This window comes from Notamacropus eugenii, chromosome 1 (genome assembly GCF_028372415.1).
Source record: "Notamacropus eugenii isolate mMacEug1 chromosome 1, mMacEug1.pri_v2, whole genome shotgun sequence".
NCBI classification, from domain to species: Eukaryota; Metazoa; Chordata; class Mammalia; order Diprotodontia; family Macropodidae; genus Notamacropus; species Notamacropus eugenii.
This window is the reverse complement of record NC_092872.1, coordinates 599265153-599287521: the sequence shown is the minus strand read 5'-3', so window position 1 is coordinate 599287521 and position 22369 is coordinate 599265153. Positions and strand designations below refer to the sequence as shown.

The 22369-nt window shown below is 37.5% G+C and overlaps 1 protein-coding gene across 1 annotated transcript; it reads left to right on the top strand.

The window, feature by feature from the left end:
• The first annotated feature begins 2105 nt into the window (after window positions 1-2105).
• Window positions 2106-11553, top strand: CD93 (CD93 molecule). The gene has a single exon (XM_072634607.1). The coding sequence runs from the start codon at window positions 2560-2562 to the stop codon at window positions 4441-4443; it is 1884 nt and encodes a 627-aa protein (XP_072490708.1). The 5' UTR covers window positions 2106-2559; the 3' UTR covers window positions 4444-11553.
• Window positions 11554-22369: the final 10816 nt, after the last annotated feature.

The following is a 22369-nucleotide window of genomic DNA, read 5'->3' as shown; positions in this document are numbered from 1 at the left end:
CCTTCCCCTCTCCATTCCCAAGACCTTCGAGCATGGTTCTTTCTGCCCACTTCCTTTGTGATATATTCTCATGCCAGAGGGATATGAATGAACATCTGAGAAAGTAAGAACATCCAGGTAGCTACTCTGCAATAATTTAACTAGGCAAGGAGAACTCAGGTTGATCCATCAGAGGTTGCTGATATTAGTGGGGAAAGAAGCAAAAATCAGAAGATAGACAGGGGGATGGGAGAGGAGAAAGGTGGAACAGAAATATTTCATGATATTTCTCAAGAGTCAGTGAGTCAATTTGGTCTATTATTTTGCAGTATAACAGGATTATATCACTGGGACTGGCGTGAGGATTCCCTCTTCCCTTTCGAGATGAAAACCAAAATGTTGGACTTCATGTCTCCTACATTATCAGGCATAGTAGCCATTCAATTGATATTTGTTGAATGAGAAAATAGATGAAATGAAGAAATTCTTTTCTTGCTTGCTTACTGTTTTTTTAGTTCCTCTTCCTCCTACCTATTGGATCTCATTTTGATAAGTATAGAGTAAGCTCCTTGGGAAAAAAAAGTTCATGGCTAATAGGTGAGGAATACCTAGAAACCTACCACTAAAGAGGACCTAGGATTCAAAATGAATACCAAATAATTTGTTAAGTCAGTGCTCCTAGCCGGCACTACTGCAGTATAGAGCAGAAAATTGTGGTGACTTCCATTATACATGTTGTTTTCATAGTTTTTGTGCATTTCTGAACTATTAAAACTGAAAACTGCATTAAGACATTTGGGACACCCTGCACTCAACAATGAGTGAACTAAATCAGAATTCTGATGTGATCATAACTAATGCTTATTTACCATTGCTGGATCATTGACATTAACATGGTTTTCTCCCTTTAAAGCAAGTATAAATTTGGTTAGAACAATATTTGAGTTAGCAAAGGTAAGGATATTATTATATCCCTTAGCATATTATCAAACTCAGCTATTTATTCCTTCCAAAAAGAGTTACATCTAAATTTATTTTATTTTAAAATAATTTTATTTCCTTTTTGTTGTAATTTTAGATCTCTGTTTTATCCCATGTGGATAATATAGATCTTATTTTTCTTCCTTTAGCAGAAGGAAGCAATGCATACTCTTGGGGGCAAAGAGGAGACAAGGCACTTGTCTTCCATTCATACTGGAGCCAAAACTGACTGACTCTGACAGGGATGCCTCAGGCAGAATCTGCAGGGAGTAGATATTGACAGCATGGCATGTGTACATAGGCATGGTTTTAGATACTGAGGCAAAGATTAAACTTTTCCTTTCCTGAGCCAGGTTGTGGAAGGTGGGGGATCAGGGGTGGTGCGGAAATTCAACTTCTTCATTTAGGGGTGTGTATGTGTGTGTGTGTGTGTGTGTGTGTGTGTGTGCATGTGTGTGTGCGTGTGTGGTGGAGACTGAGGAGACAGGCAGTGATCTTTAGGAATTAAATGGCTAATTATAGGGCAACAGGGGAATTCCTGTAGCAGCTGGCCTCTCTTTTGCTCTCACACAACTCTCACACTTTACCCAGAAGATTCTAAATCCACTACACAGCTTGAACATCTGAGTTGAAGTCATCATTTTCGAGCCCAAAGAAAATAAAGCCCAGGAGAATTTTTTCCCCTTGCCAGGATGTTTATTTGTCAAACAACCTGTTTCATCAAGACTTAATAAACTGAATTCTGACAGCTTTGCAAACTGCCTACATAATCCAATTTAGTTTAAAATCCATAAACGGCTTGGGACAGCGTTTGGAACTCAGACATTCCCACGGCCCAATTCCTATTTAGAGATCTGTTTCTCTATTTAAAGTTCATGGAGAGAATGAACGAACGATAAAACTCTCAGTGTTAATTAAGAACATGAGATATGCAAAAGAAATGCTTGGTTGCTTCCCCAAAAGGTTGAAATCATGACTATACACGTCATTGGGTCCCAAGATTTCAGGGCTTCTTTTTTTCTTCTCACCCCGCCCCACTCTCCCTACTCAGGGTACAGGGGTTGTTTGTGAACCAAAAGGCTGTTTTATACTATTATGGGTTAGCAGAAGTCCCTCCAATGAATATGAATTTTAAGTTCTTTACCCAAAAAAAGCCCTATTCAGATAGCAGCATACCAGTTTAGTTTCTCATGCAGATGGGAAAGAAAATGAAGCCAAAATAAAGTATATAGTATCTCTGGGTTACATTTTTCCCCCTTCAGCGCAGCTTTTCCACAGGACTTAGCCAGGGACAAAGAGACGCTGAGCAGCTCCACTTGGGAACAACAAAATCATGAAGTCAACAGGAGTCACACAACTGTTCTCTACAGGAAACCCCCGTCTCCGGTGAGAAATAAGAAACACAACAGTCACAGGATGCGCCTTGGGTCAAGGGGACGTGAAACACCAGCTGCCTTCTGGTTCTCCTTTGTGTTCAGAGTGGATGCGTCTGTGCCTTTGAGGGCCCATCTCTACATCTGGGAGCTGAGATAGGAGCTCCACAAGTGTGAGCCCAGCAGCAGCCACTGGGCTGGCCCTCATTTCTTGCTGAGAGCCACGATGGGGACAGCTCTACTCCCACCACTGATCGTGCTGCTGCTTACCCAGATGCTGTTCATCCCTAAGTCCTGGGCCAGGGCCAGCAATGAAGAGGAGGAGGAGGCAGCTGCTGTATGTGCTGGAACTGCCTGCTACACTGCCCACTGGGGCAGGCTCAGTGCCTCGGAGGCCCAGCTCGGCTGCAGTACTAATGGGGGAAACCTGGCCACAGTAAAGAGTGAAGACGAGGCCCAGCACATCCAAGAAGCCCTGGCCCAGCTGCCTGACAGGGAGGCCTCAGGCCGGACAGTCAAATTCTGGATTGGGCTTCAACGGGAAAAGAGCAAGTGTATGGACCCTGATGACCCACTGAAGGGCTTCAGCTGGGTGGGAGGTGGTGAGAACTCATCTTACTCCAACTGGCAGAAGGACCCCATGAGCACATGCATCTCCAAACGTTGCGCCTCCCTCGTTGTGGATCTTTCTTCATCGTCTCCTGCTGCCGCCCATTTGATCCCCAAGTGGTCAGAAAGTCCATGTGGCTCACCAGGTTCACCAGGCAGGAACATTGAGGGCTACGTGTGCAAGTTCAGTTTCAAAGGTATGTGCCACCCTGTGGCTCTTGGGGGACCAGGTGAAGTGACCTACACAACACCCTTCGGGGCCACTAGCACCTCCCTGGCTGCTGTGCCTTTCGCCTCTGCGGCCAATGTGAACTGTGGGTATGGAGGTGAAAAAAGAAGTCACTACCTTGTGTGCAAGGAACGAAGCCCCAACCTGTTTGACTGGGGCACCCCAGGCCCTTTCTGTGCCTCCCCAAATCATGGCTGTGCCTTCAACAACGGTGGCTGCCAGCAAGAGTGCTTAGAAGGAGGGGATGGTTCATTCCTCTGTGGCTGCCGTCCAGGATATCGTCTTCTAGACGACTTGGTGTCCTGTATCCCCCGAGACCCATGTAATCCCAACCCTTGCAGGGGAAAGGCAAAGTGCAGTCCTGGAGGTCCTGGACAGCACTATGAGTGTCAGTGTCCTGCAGGCTTCAAGCCCACTCCAAATCGACTGGATTGTGATGATGTGGATGAGTGTGGTAGATCCCCATGTGCCCACAATTGTGTCAATACTCCTGGTAGCTTCCATTGCACCTGCCCCCCAGGTTATGAGTCCCAAGGACATAATGGAATGGAATGCTGGGATGTGGATGAATGTGCTGAGGCACAAAACCCCTGTGAAAGCCTCTGTTCCAATACGCTAGGTTCTTTCCTGTGTGGCTGCCAACCAGGGTGGACTTTAGCACCTGATGGTGTCTCCTGCATAGCCAACCACACTGTATCAAGTCTTCCAGGTGACAGTCACCAAGAGAAGAATGAGATGGAAGGAGAGAAGATGAATGAAATAGAGAATGAGAAAGAGGAAAGGGGGAAAGAAAAAGAGAGTAATGGTTCTCCCTCAGTTTTGGACACAACCAAGAGACCCAAGGTCACCCCAGGAACTAGCATTCCCTATAATGTGGCACCTACGATAAGGGGAACTTCCCAACAGACTAATCCTCCCATCACTCAAGACCCTTCTAGGCCTCCTACATTCAGCAGGAAACCAAGACTTCAGGTGACCTCCAGCATCATCCACCCCACAGTGATCGCCACTGATGGACAATCTCAGAAAGGACAATCCTTGGCAAATGGCAGTGATGATGACACTGATGATCAGAAATTACTCCTGTTTTGTATCTTGGGGACAGTAGCAGCCACCTTGCTTCTTCTGGCTGTGGCCCTGGGGTTAGTGTTCTATCGCAAGAAGAAAGCAAAAAGGGCAGAGAAGAAGAAGTCCCCTCAGAATGCAGCTGACTGCTACTCCTGGGTCCCTGAGCAGGCTGGGAACAGGGCTGTAGAAAATGAGCACAGGTAAAGCCTGGCAACCTATAGGGAGGAGATGGAGGCAAGGGAAGCCAGCAAGGGGGAAGATGGGAGGGAAGTGTTCTTGTTAGGAGGCTATAAACCCCAACAGAGATCAAACTGAAGTCAGGAGACAAAGCTACCACAATCAATGAACAATTTGCCAGAACAGTACTTTAAATTAAACTGCCACAGACACAAGGGTATTATGAGTATTTTGATATGTGTGTATACATGTAACGAATATATAAATGTATGTGCATAGCTCTTTGGGTATATATGTCCACACACATAATAAGAATGGGCTCCAATACCTATACTTCTGTAACGGATTATGGGCATTGAGAACATTTACCAAGACAATCTATGTTTTAGTCTATTGTCGTCATTAACTTTAAATGGCATTTTAAATAATATATAAGTATATGCAAATATACATTTATATGTATATGCATATATATGCAAACACATACAAGTATATATCAGCATGCTTCTCAAGTTTGGAACTGGAATTGAAGCAAATAATGGTAAACCTGTGCTCTGGGGACATTCTTTGTGTGTGTGTGTCAATTCTTTTTTTCAAAGCAGATGATTTGGACTTACATCTATTTCCTTAACCCAAGGATAGGGTTTATAGGGAACTGGATTCTGGTACTGTAGTTACATAAATGTTTCATGAATCTCAACAAAGGACTTCCCTTCTCATGTTTTGTTGGGGCTTAATTGTTTTTTCTTTTTACCAGCATTTTGAGAAGTTGCTTATGATAGGAAAAAAAGGAAGAGGTTGGACTAGGGGAAATTGTATATTAAGGAAATTCTTTTTTAATCTTTTCATTTCTTTTCACTAGCCTATTAGAAAAAAATCTAGTGGGAGGAAAAACGATGAATTCTTTTTATAACAATGGCAATAGTCCCTCAGGTCAGATAGTTGGTATTGAAGAGACCACTTAATTAACACTTCATATGTTACCAAATAAATGTCTGTTTTCTTGCTTGTTTTCCATGATGGGCATGTATGAAGTGAATTCTCTTGATTGTTAAGTCTTTAGAAGTCAGGATTCCTCTTTCCCAAGTTGTTGGGTTTAAAACTATTCAGAAGCCTATGAATTTGGGGGAAATAGCAGAAGTTATTTTAAGTGAATTGGTGCTATTAAAAAAAATTGTTTAACCCAAAGGTTAAAAGAAAGAAAAATAAAAACATCCAATTAAGCAATACCCCTGGGAGATTCCCAGATCTGGCTAGCTAGATACCATGTCTGATTTAGTCTCTGCAACTCCAGAGAACACTGAGGTCATGTGGCAGCAGGACAAGGTCCCAAAATTCATTCAAAAAATGAAGCCTAATGAGGCTTGAACCTTATTGGAGTGTTCAATTATAGGGTCCATTTAGCCTGAGGACCCATATGCTGAGTGAATGTGGTTTGGCAATAGGGATAAAATGTCAGGAGTCCTGCATGAACATGCTCTCAAAGAAATCTAAGGAACCATTCTTTTTTGCATGAGTCCTGGCTATAGCTGCCCAGATAAGTGATTCACCTTGGTGAAGAGCATTGCTTTTATACTTTATTTTTTTTCTCATTCTCTTGAGCTTGGGGCCAATTTGGCTACTAAAGTTCAACTGAATTTACATAATGTGTGCATGGTTGTGTGTATGTAGGGTGGGTGGGTGGATGTCAGTTTCACATCTGGGATAAGAATTTATTTTGGGAAATGGGATAGATTCCCACAGGCTTTCTCAAAAGTGGATGAAAGAAATGTTGGTTCCAGGTGACTGAGGATAAAATGAACTTTCTTCTTTCTTTCTTTCTTTCTTTCTTCCTTCCTTCCTTCCTTCCTTCCTTCCTTCCTTCCTTTCTTTCTTTCTTTCTTTCTTTCTTTCTTTCTTTCTTTCTTTCTTTCTTTCTTTCTTTCTTTCTTTCTTTCTTTCTTTCTTTCTTTCTTCCTTCCTTCCTTTCTTTCTTTCTTTCTTTCTTTCTTTCTTTCTTTCTTTCTTTCTTTCTTTCTTTCTTTCTTTCTTTCTCTCTCTCTCTTTCTCTTTCTTTCTTTCTCTCTCTCTCTTTCTTTCCTTTCTTTCTTTTTCTTTTCCTTTCTTTCTGAAATGCTTAACTCTAAGAACGGAAACTTAAATTACTGTCTTTCATTGCAATACATAGATGATTTTACTCAACTCTTTATATGGTAAAATTTTACGGGACAGAAAGTATTCATTGGGAACTTATTAATGGGTCAAACAAAATATATTTTAAAAGTGAGTAGAAGAATGGGGACATAGCATGGAACAATGGAAAGGGCATAGGGTTTAGGAGACAGGGAATGTGAGTTTGAATCCCAGCTCAGCTATCTGCTGTGTGTCTATAAAATAAGGGAGTTGGACTAGATGACCTCTGGGATCCATTCAGGTTCTAAATCTATGACTATGAACTTCTTTGCTAGAGGTTCTCGGAAGACAAACTGACTAGTAGCCCTGATTTAAATGAATTACCTATAACTCACTTCTTCACCATTTCCTAGCACATCTTCCACATCTAGACAGTGAGATACATAAAAACTTTGTATCATAAACATCTGCAGTTGACAGGAAATCATAATACATTTGAAGAAACTGATAGCAAGATTTCAGTTTACCACTAATGAAAAACATACTAATTAATAATAGATCAAAGGTGGAAAAAACTCTACAGAGATATAAGAAAACAAACAATCAAATTAAAACCAAAAACTTGCCTTGCTTTCTTAGTAGGTGGCTATTTTCTCTCTCAATTTTCTGTCAGTACTTAATAGCCAATGGAATATATCACTAGTCTTTAATTTTATAATTCCTTCATTTAACCTTGCTCAGATGATTGCTTATAAGTGATAGTAGGAAATACTGGAAGTACTTTGAAATTTGTTACCAAAATAAAACATATTTATTGTCATTTGTGGTGGATATTGTAGCCAGGAAGTATTGAACAATTATGAAATGTAGAATCAGTTGGAAGTTTAGGGTGGAGCCTCCGGTTAATCTTAATGGCACTATAGGGTCTCCTAAAGAATTTTTTCCTTGATTTTACTCTTTTAATTATGTCCCTAATTTTATCAATTAAAATGACAGACATTCTGATACAGTGAAAGAATTCTTTATGAAAAGCAATACCTGAAAAGAAAGCTTATATAAGAAAGTTATTTCAAAGCAAATGTAATTTATAACCATGACATTTTAAAATGAAACAGCTGAAAAGGCTTTTTTCCATATGCCACCAGAATGTATAGAGACTTTTGCTTCTTAATGATTGCCTGCATTTTTACCAGGCTGCATGGATATTTGTTGCTATCCCTAATTATTAGAAGGAATCATCTGAGCAGCTGACAGGAATATAATGTGTTGCTTGGGGCACCTTGTTGGTGTCTTAGGAAAATGAACTGAGAAACTGACACTCTCTAAGACATTTCAAAGTTGTTTTCCTGCTTCTAGCAATAATATATCAGTGTCTCTTCACAGCTTGCCTAAGAGGATCACCTATATTAAAGGTCAGGAAGAGTCCCGGGAATCCTTGGACAGTCCATAACAAGTCAAGTAAGGGACCTGGAGAGTAAAATTGCATGTAGTATATTATAATGTTTATGTAAATTTCTATTTTTATTTTTCAAGAAGGAAAACCAAAGGAAAGGATAAGAAAGTAAGATTAATTTTATGTAGTGCTTCCAAAGGTAATTTAAGATGGTTTGGTTTGTAGGCCACGGAGATTTCTATTAATTTTCAGATAGGGTGGTCCAGACTCTCCAGTTGTTGTCATTTTATAACTGGACTTGATAGCTTCTGTAGCCACATGGCATAGTCAAATTGACCGTGATAAGAAAAATTTTAGTCTTCTGACCCAAAATTAATAGCTTGATAATTCAACTATTCTAAGTATTGAAATAGATGGATCAATTGTACTAGGGTCCGTACTCATGTTGTACTCATGTTACAAGGAACATCTAATTCAATAATTATACCTATGGATAACTTCAAACTCTTAATTTAAGTCATTTGGAAATAATGACATTCATTGTCAATTCATCATCAGTAAAGGAAGGTTTTTCAATGATGGTCCTATCACAATGAGTACCTTTGATTAAGCTCCTAGAAGATATTGAATTTACTGTCATTAGTTATATACTCAATTGTTACTACACATTATATTGTATTCATTATAGTAAAATAATGGAATATGAAACAGGACCATTCTGTTCTCCGACCTTCAAGTCAGAGGCAAGCCTAGCACAAATAGAAGAAAGTTTGCTAAAGGTTTCCATGAGGGTGGCTAAATCCATCTCTGTTCTCTGGCTAAAGAGGGACCATTAATTTAAATAGAAGGGGGAGAATTAAGTACATAAATAGACTACCTCAAAGTCTAACCATAGCCATATCCATTAGTCTTCTCTTTGGGTATTTAATAATTTCAGTCTTAATGTGGGTGTCAATCACTAGACTCTAGAAGAAATCAAGCATAAAATTATGCCATGAACCTAAAATAGGCTCAGTTCCTTTTACTCCTCCATTCTTTACCCATTTTATTGGTTTCATAAGAATCTGTATTTGTGTGGGAAAGCAGTGAAGTGGGGGAAGGAAATACTTTGAGACATTAACTGTCCCCAAGTAAACATATCAGAGTTGAGTGTAATCATCAGTCTGTACTACTGTATGATTTCAAGTGACTTCAATTCAATTTCAATTCAAGAAATATTTGTTTTTGTGTAGGTCACTGGCTGTGACCCAACTAGGAAAAATGATTGGACAGACCATGGTGAATGAAGCTTTTTTAGTTCTATCAAAATCCAAAATTATTTCTTCTCTATGAACTAACATATTTTATAATCTTATTAAATCATATGGGGTATGTTAAGGATAGATGCTTGTGTCTTCTAAGCCTGATGACCCAGAGAATAGAAGGAAGGAGACCAGAGTTAGGGAATTAGCACTAGGATAGATACAGTGAAAGGGTATATCTTACTGGCTATATAGTTGCAGGGTGGAAAATTGTTGGACAGGTTCTATATCTTTAGTTGAATCTAGTACTCTTCCATGGCGAGAAAGGAAATAATTTAAAAGGAACAATTTTCACATTCAGAAATATATACCATTAATGACTTTAATTTCATGAGAAAATTCTTAACTTCTCCCTACCCCATTCCTCATTTCTCCCCTTCCCCTTGGGGAGTGGGAGGGGTGGGGGAAGTTAAAAGAATAAAAAAACTACCTCTCATGGGCTTAGGAGTGAAGGAGAGCTAAGAGCAGGATAATTATATGAAGTGTCAATTATGTTTTCTGTCATTACTATAGTCTAGCAAAATGCTTTGTGGTTTCTTTTAAATTATTCTTTATAGCTGCAATATACCCTAGTTCAACCAAATGATTTAAAGGCAAAATAGAGCCATATCTGGTTTCCGGCTTCAGTTTGCCAGAGATTCAATCATCTCAGTTTTAATTCCATGATGTTGCGTGGTATGTGTGTGTGTGTGTGTGTGTGTGTGTGTGTGTGTTTTATTCCAACTACATTAAATGAATGATTTAAATAATTCTGATTTCAGGGAAATCAACAAAATGACCTCTCAGAGTGAATTCTAGCCCCAAAATTCTGTGATTCTCTACGGGGTTATTGTTATGTAAAAAGGGGGATTATAAATAATGATAATTTTAACATGTGCTTCTGATTAAGCATAAAATATTTACTTTGGAACAATAAGGAAGCATCTGTATTAGTAGAGATTATACCCTTTTATTATGAGCGCATTATAAGCCCTTGGAGAAAAGAAATTTTGATAATGTTCATTTTTGTACCCTAGTGCTTAACACAGGTGCTTTACACCTATTGGGCTCTTAACAAATGTTGGCTGAATTGGTTGGGCTAGTATTTACCTTTTTCTCCTTAATACAAATGTACAGTTGGATGTGCTATTCAAATATCCTCTCCCTACTATTAATACAGTCTTATTTGTAAGAAACCTCAATGCTTTATTATATAAGAGCTATTAAAAATGAATATGGGTATTATTATTAGGTACTTATGGCCTCAGCACTTATGTGCACATGGATATTTTATAATAATAGCTCAGAGACTGAAATTGAATAAAAACACCAGTGCAATTCCAAAGAAACATAATGGCCCCTTTAGCATATGTAGGAAAACCCTTTCCTATTTTTTTCCCCTTTCTTTGGTTTTCCATTGTATAATGAAGAAAACAGGAAAGCACTACTGTCTAGTGACTGTAAATGTTTTTTAATAGGCTGTACTTACTTCCTTCACTTTTCACAGTGAAAGAAACAGTGCCTTCAACCAAGTAATCTGAAAAAAATTGAAGCCCTGTGAGCACTCTTCCTTCTGACTCCAAGCCCAAATTCTTGAAACATGGAAATCTTTTAGTTTATTTCAATTGGGATCTGTCAGTTTGGAAATAATAAAAACACTCAGTTTTCACTTGAAGACAAGGTAGCTATTTTCACACAAGATTTCATAAGAGTCTTGATTTTTGTCATCTCTTAAAAAGATTTTTTTCTGTAATAAATTTTATTTTGGTCTCTTGTATGTGTATAGGGCACAGCATTCCTTTCTAGCTTTGTTATTCTTATCTGCCAGGCAGGAAAGATTTCCTTCAATTACCTCAGCAGATTTTATTCCTTGATTCCCCCTTGTTAATGTTTTTATTTTTGTGCCATTTTGACTTGCTCTTGAACTAAAGACACAAAACATCTTGGTTCAGCTCTGTCTGGAATCACTGAAAATGACAATAATTAAACCAAAGTTGTTTTTTTAAATGTATATTTGGCATATATATATATATATATATATATATATATATATATATATATATATATATATATATATATATATATATGTGTGTGTGTCTTACTATGCATGAGTCATATGCAGGGTTTACTCTCTGTGTTAAGGTGAAATCTATGCATAAATTCTTTATGAGTTGTGATTTAAAAAAATACTTGAATCGTGCAGTTCAGCAGAGGCAATACCAATCAATCCAGTGAAGTCATGTATCATGGTGGTTAGCTTTTAATAAACATCAGCTTTTTTTTGTTGTATTCCAAATGTAAAGTTGGCCACTCCTTTTGTTGCCAACATATACTAATAAAATTAGAAATATATGTGTTATGGACTTGACTTAATATATTTGAAAGGATGATTAAAATATATTGCAAAGTTATGTTCTATGTTAAAACCAAAAGTGTTGCTAGTTATTACATATGCTACGATAAAGATGGTTCCAAAGCAGCCATTCCCAAGCAACATTCTGCCTTTTACTAAGGATACTGCTTATACGTCTCTGATATATATGTATATATATGTATATATATACATATATATGAACTTACGACTTGATCTCTGAACCAATAACATAAACTGGACCAGTGTCTTAATTCATTTTTTATGGTTAAGGAAATGAATAGAGAGAAGAAAAATCATGATTACATGCCATGATGGTTTACTTAGAAAATCTTTGGAAATCAGAAAAGAAATGAATTGAACAATTGATAGCTTCAACAAAGAAACAGGAAACAAAATAAATCCATTAAAGTCAACAACATTTATATATAGCAATAACAAAATCCAGATGAGAATAATAAAAGGGGAAGTCCCATTCAACAGAACTTCAAAATGCAAAAAACATCTGGAAGTCTACCAAAGTATTCTCAAAACCTGTATAGATACAATTATAAGACACTCTTTAATGAAAATAAAGACCTTAAATAATTGGAGAAATATATTCAGTACTTGTGGCTGAGCCATATCAATACAATAAAAAAAAAACCTAACTATTGAAATTTACAAATTTACAAATTCAGTGCTATACCAACCAAATGATCAAGGCAATGGACTAAATAAGGAAGAATTAGAAATGGTTGAACTCAGTTACACTATATATGACAAACCCCACAATATACATTATGTATGACAAAAACACTGCAATTGACAAGAATTCCTGGGAAAACTGGAAAGCAGTATAACATAAATTAGATTTAGACTAGCATCTTGCCCCATATGCTCTAATAAATTCAAAATGGATACACGACCTTAATATTAAAGGTCATGCCATAGAAAAATTGGAAGAGAATCAGATCAGACACCTTTCCCAGACATGGCTATAGAGTGAATTCTTAACTAAACAAGAGATAAAAATGATTACAAATATACAATATATAAATTTCAATTTCATAAAATTATAAAGCTTTTATACAAATAAAAATAATGTGACTAGGATAAAAAAGGGAAAATTTTTTGCAACAGATGTCTTTGATGAGTTTGATATCCAAGGTATATAGGCAGTTAGGTGATGCTGTAGATTAAGTGTTGAGCCTACAGTCACAAAGACCTATGTTTAAATTCAGCTTCAGATACTTAATAGCTGTGTGACCTGGGGCAAGTCACTTAACTTCTGTCTTCCCCAGTTTCCTCATCTGTAAAATGGGAATAACAGCAACTACTTCCCAAGGTTCTTATAAAGACAAAATGAGACATTTTCAAAATGTTTTGAAAAACTTAAAACACTACATAAATACTAGGTGTTACTAATATTAGTTATTAGTAATAGAAATATATAAAATCAAAAGTATTCCCTAATAGATAAGTATTCAACAAATATGAACTAGCAATTCACAGAAGAATTTAAAACAGTAGTTTGAAACAGTGATTTGAAAAATACTTCAAATCCCTAATAATAAGAGAACTGAAATTCAAAACACCTCTGTGATTCCACCTCACACACAGAAAATTAACGTTGATTGCAAAAGACAGGAGTAACCAGTATTAAATGAGATCTAGAAAGAGGGACACACCCATGTATTGTTTTAAAATTGTGAATTGGTATGATGATTTTGACAAGCAATTTGGAATTATTTAAAGAAAGTGAAAAGATTGAAATGTCCATTCTTTTGACCACGGTATTCCACTATCAGGAACATACCCAAAGAAGTCAGTGGTAAAAAGAAAAAACCTACATGCACCAAAACATTCATAGCAGCACATTTTTTTTGTGGTAGCAATAACTGAAAACTAAAAAAAATGCCCATCAGTTGTGGCATGGATAAACAATTTGTGGTACAGGAATATATACAACATGGCTCTGCTGGAATAGTTGACAAATACAGAGAAGTTTGGGATGATTTGTATAAATCAACAGGAAGTGGGGAAAAAAACCCCAGAACCATGAAAACAATACATACAATGACTGTAACAATACAAATGACAAAAACAGTAATCATAAAAAATTGAAACTAAATACTTAAAAATGATCGTACCTAAGCTCTGTTCTAAGGAAGAGATATAAAAAGATACCTCGTTCTCTTCTTTGCAGAGGTGGAGTGATTATGGGTATGAAATACTATAGATTATGGCAGACTTTTTCCATATGTTGATTAGTTTCTTAAATTGTTTCATTTTTTCATTTAAAAAAATTCCTTGTTATAAAGGAAGGCTCTCTGGGAGGGGTGGAATGAAAATTACCTTGTAAAATGCAGATTATATAAAACATAAGAGATATCAATAAAATACTTTTTTAAAAAGAAATATCATAGCATCACACTACAAATCAAATGCAGACCTGATAGGCCAGTCCAAGATCTTATTCTGTTGTGAAGTTATGTAAACTTAGAGCTGTAACTAGGAATTTGATGGCCCAGGGCCAATGCCACAAATAGTGTGTGGAATAAGCAACAGGAAAGGGACGCCATTAGATTGAAGATAAGACTCGAGGATATGGAAGAGCTCATGTTATGTGATTGTTTACTATTTAACTAATTATTCTTGTTAACTAATTAACTTCCCAAGAGGCAGTAAACATTTGGAGATAGCAAACTGGACTTGGACTTGGAGAGATAGGAGTTCAAATCCTGCTGCAACATACTGTCTTTATGTAGATGGGCTAGTCACTTAAATTCTCATTGCTGCTATAAAACTCTCTAACCCTCTAAGATGTGAGCAAGTTGCTAATCTGTATATTGTATACAAATCTACACTGAGAATTTCCACACTACAATGGAAATAATAGATTTAGGTCAAAGGGGAAAAAAGGACACTCAATTCTGTTATTTCTTCTAAAGGACTGAAAATGTTATTTATCCTCTAAATTTGGTTGCCTGGGGTCAAAGTCCTGATCACCTTGCCCTAGTTTTATGCCTTAACTATGTATACAAGGTCACACAAATTTCTCCATTTATTCTGTAAGTTCTACATCTTTTTGTCTAGGAGAATTAGCCTCAAAGTGGCATTAAACATATATACACACATACATACAAAGATGCACATATATATATATATATGTGTACAGAGATATTAAGCATATATATCATATATATACACACACACACACACACACACATATATAATCATCTGAGGCTGGATTCGAATAATTAATTAAAATAATAAGCAACCACATAACATGAGCTCTTCCGTATCCTTGAGTCTTATTTTCAATCCAGTGGTGTCCCTTTCCTGTTGCTTATTCCACACATGAGTTGTGGCATTGGCCCTGGCTGGCACTCTATCCACTGAGCCATTTAGAAGTTCTGAATGCTGTAGATAAGTTCACTTACCTTGGTAGTGTACTTTCCAGGGATGTACACATTGACAATGAGGCTGATGCAGGCCTTGCCGGATGTAACTCAGAGTCTGGAAGGCTCTGAAGAAAACTTTGGGAGAGAAGAGGTATTAGACTGGAAACCAAACTGAAGGTTTACAGAGGCGTTGTGTTCACCTCATTGCTGTATACCTGTGAAACATGGATAGTCTACCAGCACCAAGCCAGAAAACTGAATTGCTTCCATTTGAACTGTCTCAGGAAGATTCTGAAGATTATCTGGCACGATAAGTTACCAGACACTGAAGTCCTTGCTCGAGCTGAACTGCCAAGCATTCAAACTATACCTCAGAGAGCACAACGACGGGCTGGACATGTTGTTCAAATGCAAAATATGCTTGTCAAAATGACTATTATGGAGAACTCACATGGGGCAGGCAATCACATGGTGGTCAGAAGAAGTGATACAAGGACACTCTCAAGGTCTCTCTCAAGAACTTTGAATTTGACTGTGCCACATGGGGCTCACTGACACAGGACTGGTCAGCATGGCGTGCCCACATCAGCAAGGGTGCTGTGCCCTATGAGCAAAGCAGAACTGAGACAGGACAAAGTAAATGTAGGATGCACAAATTTGGAGTATCCACCCCAAATATTCACACAGACTATCTGTACCCAACCTGTGGTAGAGCATTCTGAGCTCGTATTGGTCTGATCTGCCACAGTCAGACACACTGAAATTTTACTTTATCGTGGTGATGTCCTCTTCAAAAATGAAGGACAACAACCAACAGCCAACATACGTAATATTTAAGAATACATTAAGTGTGTATATATACACACTGTTTAATGTTTCACTACTTCTATAATTATTGCAGAAGCACTAATGCCAGTGTTATATTTAAACTTATGCTTTGCTGATGGACTAAATGATTGCAATCAACATATTTGCAAAGATCTCTCATCGGGATCCACATTTGTGGAAATTTGATGATTGTTATCATAATCATTCCTGACATTTATATAGCTCTTTTTATACAGTATCCCAATAGTCTTAGGAGGACCCATTTTATTTGCTAAAACTTAAGATTTGTACTGAGATTTTATGTTGCATATTTTCTATTTTCAGCCTTATAACAACATTGTATAGTAACTACTACCAATATTTTGATCTTCATCTTGTATATGAGGAAACTGAGGCTCGTAAAGATTAAATGACTTGCCCAGAGTGATATATGGTGTAAGAGGCAGCATTTGAATTGAAGTCCTGCCTTCCTGATTCCATGGCCAGCACTGTATTTATTAGGCCACATTGACTCTCTGACTTGAATGGAGATTTTGTGTGAGTGTGTGTGTGTGTGAGTGTGTGTGTGTGTGTGTGTGTGTATGTGTCTTGACAAGGATACCATCTGGAACATAAAGGGGAAGGAAGGAAAGAGACAGTAATTTATTAAGCATCTACTGCGTGCCAAGCACCATGCTAAGCACTTTGTAGATACTATCTCATTTGAACCTCACAACTGGGAGGTAGGGGCTGCTATCATCCTCACTCTACACATGAAGAAACTGGAGGAGGCAGTGGTTAAGTGATTTGGCCAGGATCACATGGTAAGTGTCTGAGCTTAAATTGGAACTGACATCTACCTGACTCCAGGCCCAGGACTCTATTGACTGTGCCACCAGTCACCTGATAACATAAGAGGACAGAGCACTGGGCTTAAGCAAGTACAATGCCATTGGGCATTATATGTGACTGAATAGAAGTTGGTGTTAGGCAATGTCCAGACGGGCTGTGTTTTCACTCACAGAGTTGCAAAATATCTTCAACTCTACTTATAGCAAAGATTCATTTGAAAATTTTCATTAAACATATATACATAAACAGAGAAACAAGGAAACAAGTTGACAATAACAATAATCCCCTAATATTTAATATACTTATTATGTGCCATACATTATGCTAAACACTTTACAGTTATTATCTGATTTGATCCTCACAATTCTTGGAAGATAGGTATTGTTATTATCCCCATTTTACAGATGAGGCAAATAAGGGTTAAGTGACTTGACTAGGGTCACACAGTAAGTATCTGATGCTGGACTTGAACTCAAGTCTTTCTGATTCCAGGTCTAGCATTCTATATACTATGCCACCTAGGTGCCTCATAAAGTCAGGGAGGGACAGAACACTCCCACTTCTTGTAATAATAATTAGGAGCTCATGGGATTAACAAACTAGACAATGCTGCTGTTGTATGCACTTGAAAACATTTTTGTGTTAGGCAATGTCTAACTAGGCAGTATTTTCACTCACAGAATTGCAAAATATTTTCAACTTCAGTTTTAGCAAGGACACAGTGAGATTTTTTGCTGAACATATGCATGTGCACATACAGACAGACAAGGAAACAAATCAATAACCTTCCATTTTCACACTTTCAAGCCAGAGTATTTCCCAATCTACCAAGCAGGGGAACTGAGATTGTTACGGGTAAGAAAAATGGAATGAGGAAGAGAAAATATCACAATTTAATGGTGGCTTTCTTTAAATAGCGATCTTCCTTATGCAATTAAAATGTGATTCACTTTACAACAATTTTATTTGTAAGCAATTTTTCAGGAACACAGCAGCTGCCCAAAGCACAACACTTCTGTTTTCTTCTCAAATGTAAGGTGCCTTGATGGATCCATAGTCTCACTTCTGTGGGAATTTCTTTAGATGATAGATTTAGAGTAGAAAGGTTTACCTATTATATCCCCTTCATTTTATGAATGAAGAAACTGAGGTTGTGACTTTCCCAAGACAAGCTGCTAATCTACATCAGTGCATACAGAATCATCCTTAAGGACTTCCCCACAACAATGAAAACTACAGATCTGGGTCAGCAAACAAATACCAAGGACAAAAAGGAAAAAAAGGTGCTAAATTCTGTTATTTCTACAGGTAACGCAATGGATAGAGAGCCAGATCTGGAGTCAGGAACACTTATTTTACTGAGTCAAATCCAGCCTCAGACATTAGCTGTGTGACTGTAGGCAAGTCACTTAACCCTGTTTGCCTCAGTTTCCTCATCTGTAAAATGAGCTGGAGAAGAAAAAATGGCAGTTCAGTGTCTTTGCCAAGAAAACCCAAATGGAATAATGAAGAATTGGACAGGACTGAATCAACTAAACAACCACACAAAGGACAGCAAATATTATTGTCATCTTCCAAATTTGGTTCCCTGGGCAATGCCTTGATCACCCTGTTCCAGGTACAGCTCTGTCCAAGATCAGCCAAGTTTTTTTTTTTTTATTCCATAATTCCTAAAGCAGAGCTAAAATTTGGACCCAGGTTCTCTGATTCCAGGTCCAGTAGCATTGATACTCTGTCCTTTTGTTCTTACATCAGTGAAGATTAAAACAAAATCCCTGCCTTCTCATTCTGAATAATTCTTTGCTACATCTTTGCATAAAACATCTGCAGAGGATTTATTTAAAAAACAAAATTCAGAAACCTTCCTCCAGATCTTTTAATCCTTTAGCCATAGAGTTAACATTAGTCAAGACAACCTGGCTTAACTCCTGAATCTAACACATACTGGTTGCATGTCTCTGGGCAAGTCACTAAATGCCTCTGTTTCCTAGGCAGTGTTCTAAGAATATAGATGGTAGCACAGGTACTGACTTGTACTGATAAAGGGAGTTTCCTTACTTGGAATTTTCCTATACCAATGAAATCAAAGACTTAGTTTAAAACACACACACACACACACACACACACACACACACACAATGCAGTAGATAGTGTCCATATTGCATAATTTTTGTCATGTATGTTCAATATAAGGTTTATTACCACTCATGCATATTTGTGTGTGTGTGTGAAAATAATCAAATGGTATTCAGATACAATGCAAACTTTAGTGAGTATTTTGTGTCTTATGTTATGGGTAACCTTTCAGTTCTAGGAATGATGTTTATTTCATATACAGCCAGCCTACTCTTGGGTAGTCATGGTAACAGGATACAAAAAGATAATACAGTTAATTGAAATCTACAGATCATAAAAGTCTCATCTTGATTTTCTTCCTCACAAATTTTTACCATAGTTGCTAAAAGAGGATGAAATTGATTAGTCTGAAATGCACAACTTCTCTATTCCTCTGATCAAGGTTTATTACTATGCTTGACAAATATAGGTGTTTGATAATATTTGTTGATTAATTGATTAATCATCCTCTGTGACAGATACAAATGAAGTAAGTCCTAAGTGGAACAACGGGAGCTTTGTTCCAGGACACCAGCATTTAGAGTGCACTGAAAGTTTAGAAATAACTGATCCTAGCACCAAATTAGTAAGAATAATTAGTTAAAATTAGAAGCTACCAAATGGTTCCCTTCATAACCAATTCCCAGGTGAGGTCCTCCACAGACCTGTCCCATCTTGCTCTTTCTGGTGCCATCATTTTCCAGAAGCAACTTCTTCTCTATATCCTGAATTTGCTACTCACAGATTTGTATGTACCGATTTCTCCCTTCTCATCTGCATTTATCTTAAAACACTGATTCTTGGATGAGTTTTGTGCCACACATTTTGTGGACCTTGTCCAGGTACCACAATTGCTAGTTATGCCTCTGCTAATGATCAGAAAATAGACAAGAAAAGAATGCAGAAAAGTAAATGGCATTTTCTCTGTAGAACGGCATTCAAAGTCCTGGTTATATGATTACGCTGCACCACCTCTGCACGAAAGTATCAGCACTGTAACTTCACTTAATAGGCATTTGGCAAATGTGGCTAAATTAGCTAATTGATTCATATATATGGAGACTGGAACTAGATTTGGCCCCTTGCCATCAAATTGAGTCAAACATAGTCTACACCTTCAGATGTGACTGGGAGGAACTAAGAAATAGGCTGAAGGTTATTTCATCTGAATCCAAGCTCAAAATAAACAAGGCAAAACTGTTATCATGAACATGAGAAGAGAATAAAAAGTCATTTCCCTGATTGCCTTCTGAATTTCCTGAACCAGACTTTGACCATAGGCAGATAAGTTTCAGCTGAATTGGACAGAGATAGAAAGGACATGACCCTACAGTGCACTCAGCATCCCTTTTACCATGTTGCTATCACCTCTTTTTCAGGGAGTTTCACTTATCTCTTCCTGTTTTCAGTGATGTGTCTTGTTTATCTGATTTATTACTGTGTAGATCATAGAACACATTTCTGAAGTGTCTGCTATTCTGTGATGTTCATTCCTATTGCAATACACCATATCTTACAATGAAATTTGTAAAAAAAAAAAAAAAAAAAAGTCACAGAGCCAATCCCTTCATCGATCTTTTTGCCCAACATGAGCTTTGAGTAGGTAATATTTGCAAGTCATCTGTAATTTTCTTCTACGATTTAACAGATTATAGCTAGAAAAAAATTAGAAAAAAAGTTTATATAGTGTCTTACTCAGCTCTTCTATTTAATGGGTGAAAAAATATGTGGCCCAGAGAGCTCTCGAGTGCTTTGGTTGAGACCATAGAGGATGTAAATGGCAGATTGGGGACTTTAACTCAGCATTTCTTACTCCAAAGCTAGCAGCTGTTTCCACCACACTACCTCATAGAAATCTTAGAAAGTTTATTGAAGTACATCCTATTTAGGCAAGTTGCCCAAGAGGGAGGTAGAAATCTGGGACATGAATGGAGGCATTTACCTGACACTGAGCCCAACACTATCCATTATTGCCATGTTGCCCACTATTGGTATTACATACAGACAAACTAGTAAATAATCAGGTTTATTGTAAAAATAAAATAATCTGAAAGTTGTTAGAATAAAAAGTAGAAACCCAAGATTCCTGTTGGTTTATAGACTTTGCAAGACTTGAGGCTATATAGACCAATGAAAGTCAATTATTCTGTTCTATACCCTTCACTGAATTATCCAGATAATGGTAAAACTATCTGTGTCCATATATTATATAGGTATTATCATAGACCCAACATCAATAAGTGTTTCTTTCATTGAGGTGTTATACTCATAGAGCCTGCCCAGGCAGGTTTAGGGCACAGGGGGAATCATACTATTTACTCCCCACCACCAACACTAAAAGTGAGGTTGGGTTAGACAGATTTGAAGCATGAAAGATTGCAGAAGTATGACACACCATTTTAGGGGGTACGTTAAAATGAAGAGTAATTCTGCCTTGATGATCATACTTAAGGGAATGCTTTATGCCCCACCCTCTCTCTTCATTTATACACACATACACACATGCTATATAACTTGACTATACATATATATGTATCTGCATGTATGTATATATATGTGTGTGTGCATACACATGTGTGTATATGTATATAAACGTGCATATACACACGTATGTATATGTGCATATACATATACACACATATGCGAACTCTCAGTGCTTTTTCTTAAGTATTCTTTGACAGAGTTACCAACTTGTCTCTTATGACTCCCTCAAGATGCTCTCTAGAATCAATAACTATAAGATCCCAGGGCCATGATCAGTTATGCCATTTCATCACATCCTCTATACCATTGAGCTTCAATAGCTCCCTCTCACCTCTAGGATCAAATATGAATGCCTCTACTTGGCATCCATCCTCCTTTGGAGGGTAAGGTCCTTATCAGCCTGATTCCTACTAATTTTTTCTGTCATTATTCACCCTCCAATTGTCTTTGGAGTAGTCAGCTCGTCTTCTTACTGTTCTTCACCCAGGCCACTCTGCAATTTGTGCCCATTTGTATTGGCTGTGCCCCATTCCTAGAGTGTATTCCTAAATCCACCTCTGCCTTTTAGAATCCCTAGCTCCTTTTACACTTACTTCTCATACTATAATCTTCATGAGGCTCTTCCTGATCCCTCTACCCAAATTAATGCTTCCCACCCAAATTATCTTGTATTTCTTTTGTTTGCCCATATATACGTATATATATATATATATATATATATATACATGCATGTCTTCTCCCCTTATAAAATATGGACTCCTTGAAGGCAGAGATATTTATTTTTCATCTTTGTTCTCCAGCATCTAGCACTGGGCACATGGTCGGCACTCAATAAATAGGTATTGATTAATCCCAGTTTTGTTTACGTTGTATAGCATGAAGGGAATTCCAACCCCACACTGGAGTCCTCAGCTTTCCTTGTTCGATTCACTATAGAAATACAAGAATGATATGTTATTTCCTCGATGTTGGGACTTTAATATTAATAGATTTCAACCTGACTATGACTTAATAGGTGAGACATAGGTGCTTGAAACACAGAAATTAAGTGGCTTGCTGATGCTCAAAGAGTAAAAATTAGAACTGAAATATGAACCCAACCCTTCCTGACTCAAAACTTAGTATTCTAGACGTTAGAGTATTTTACCTGCTA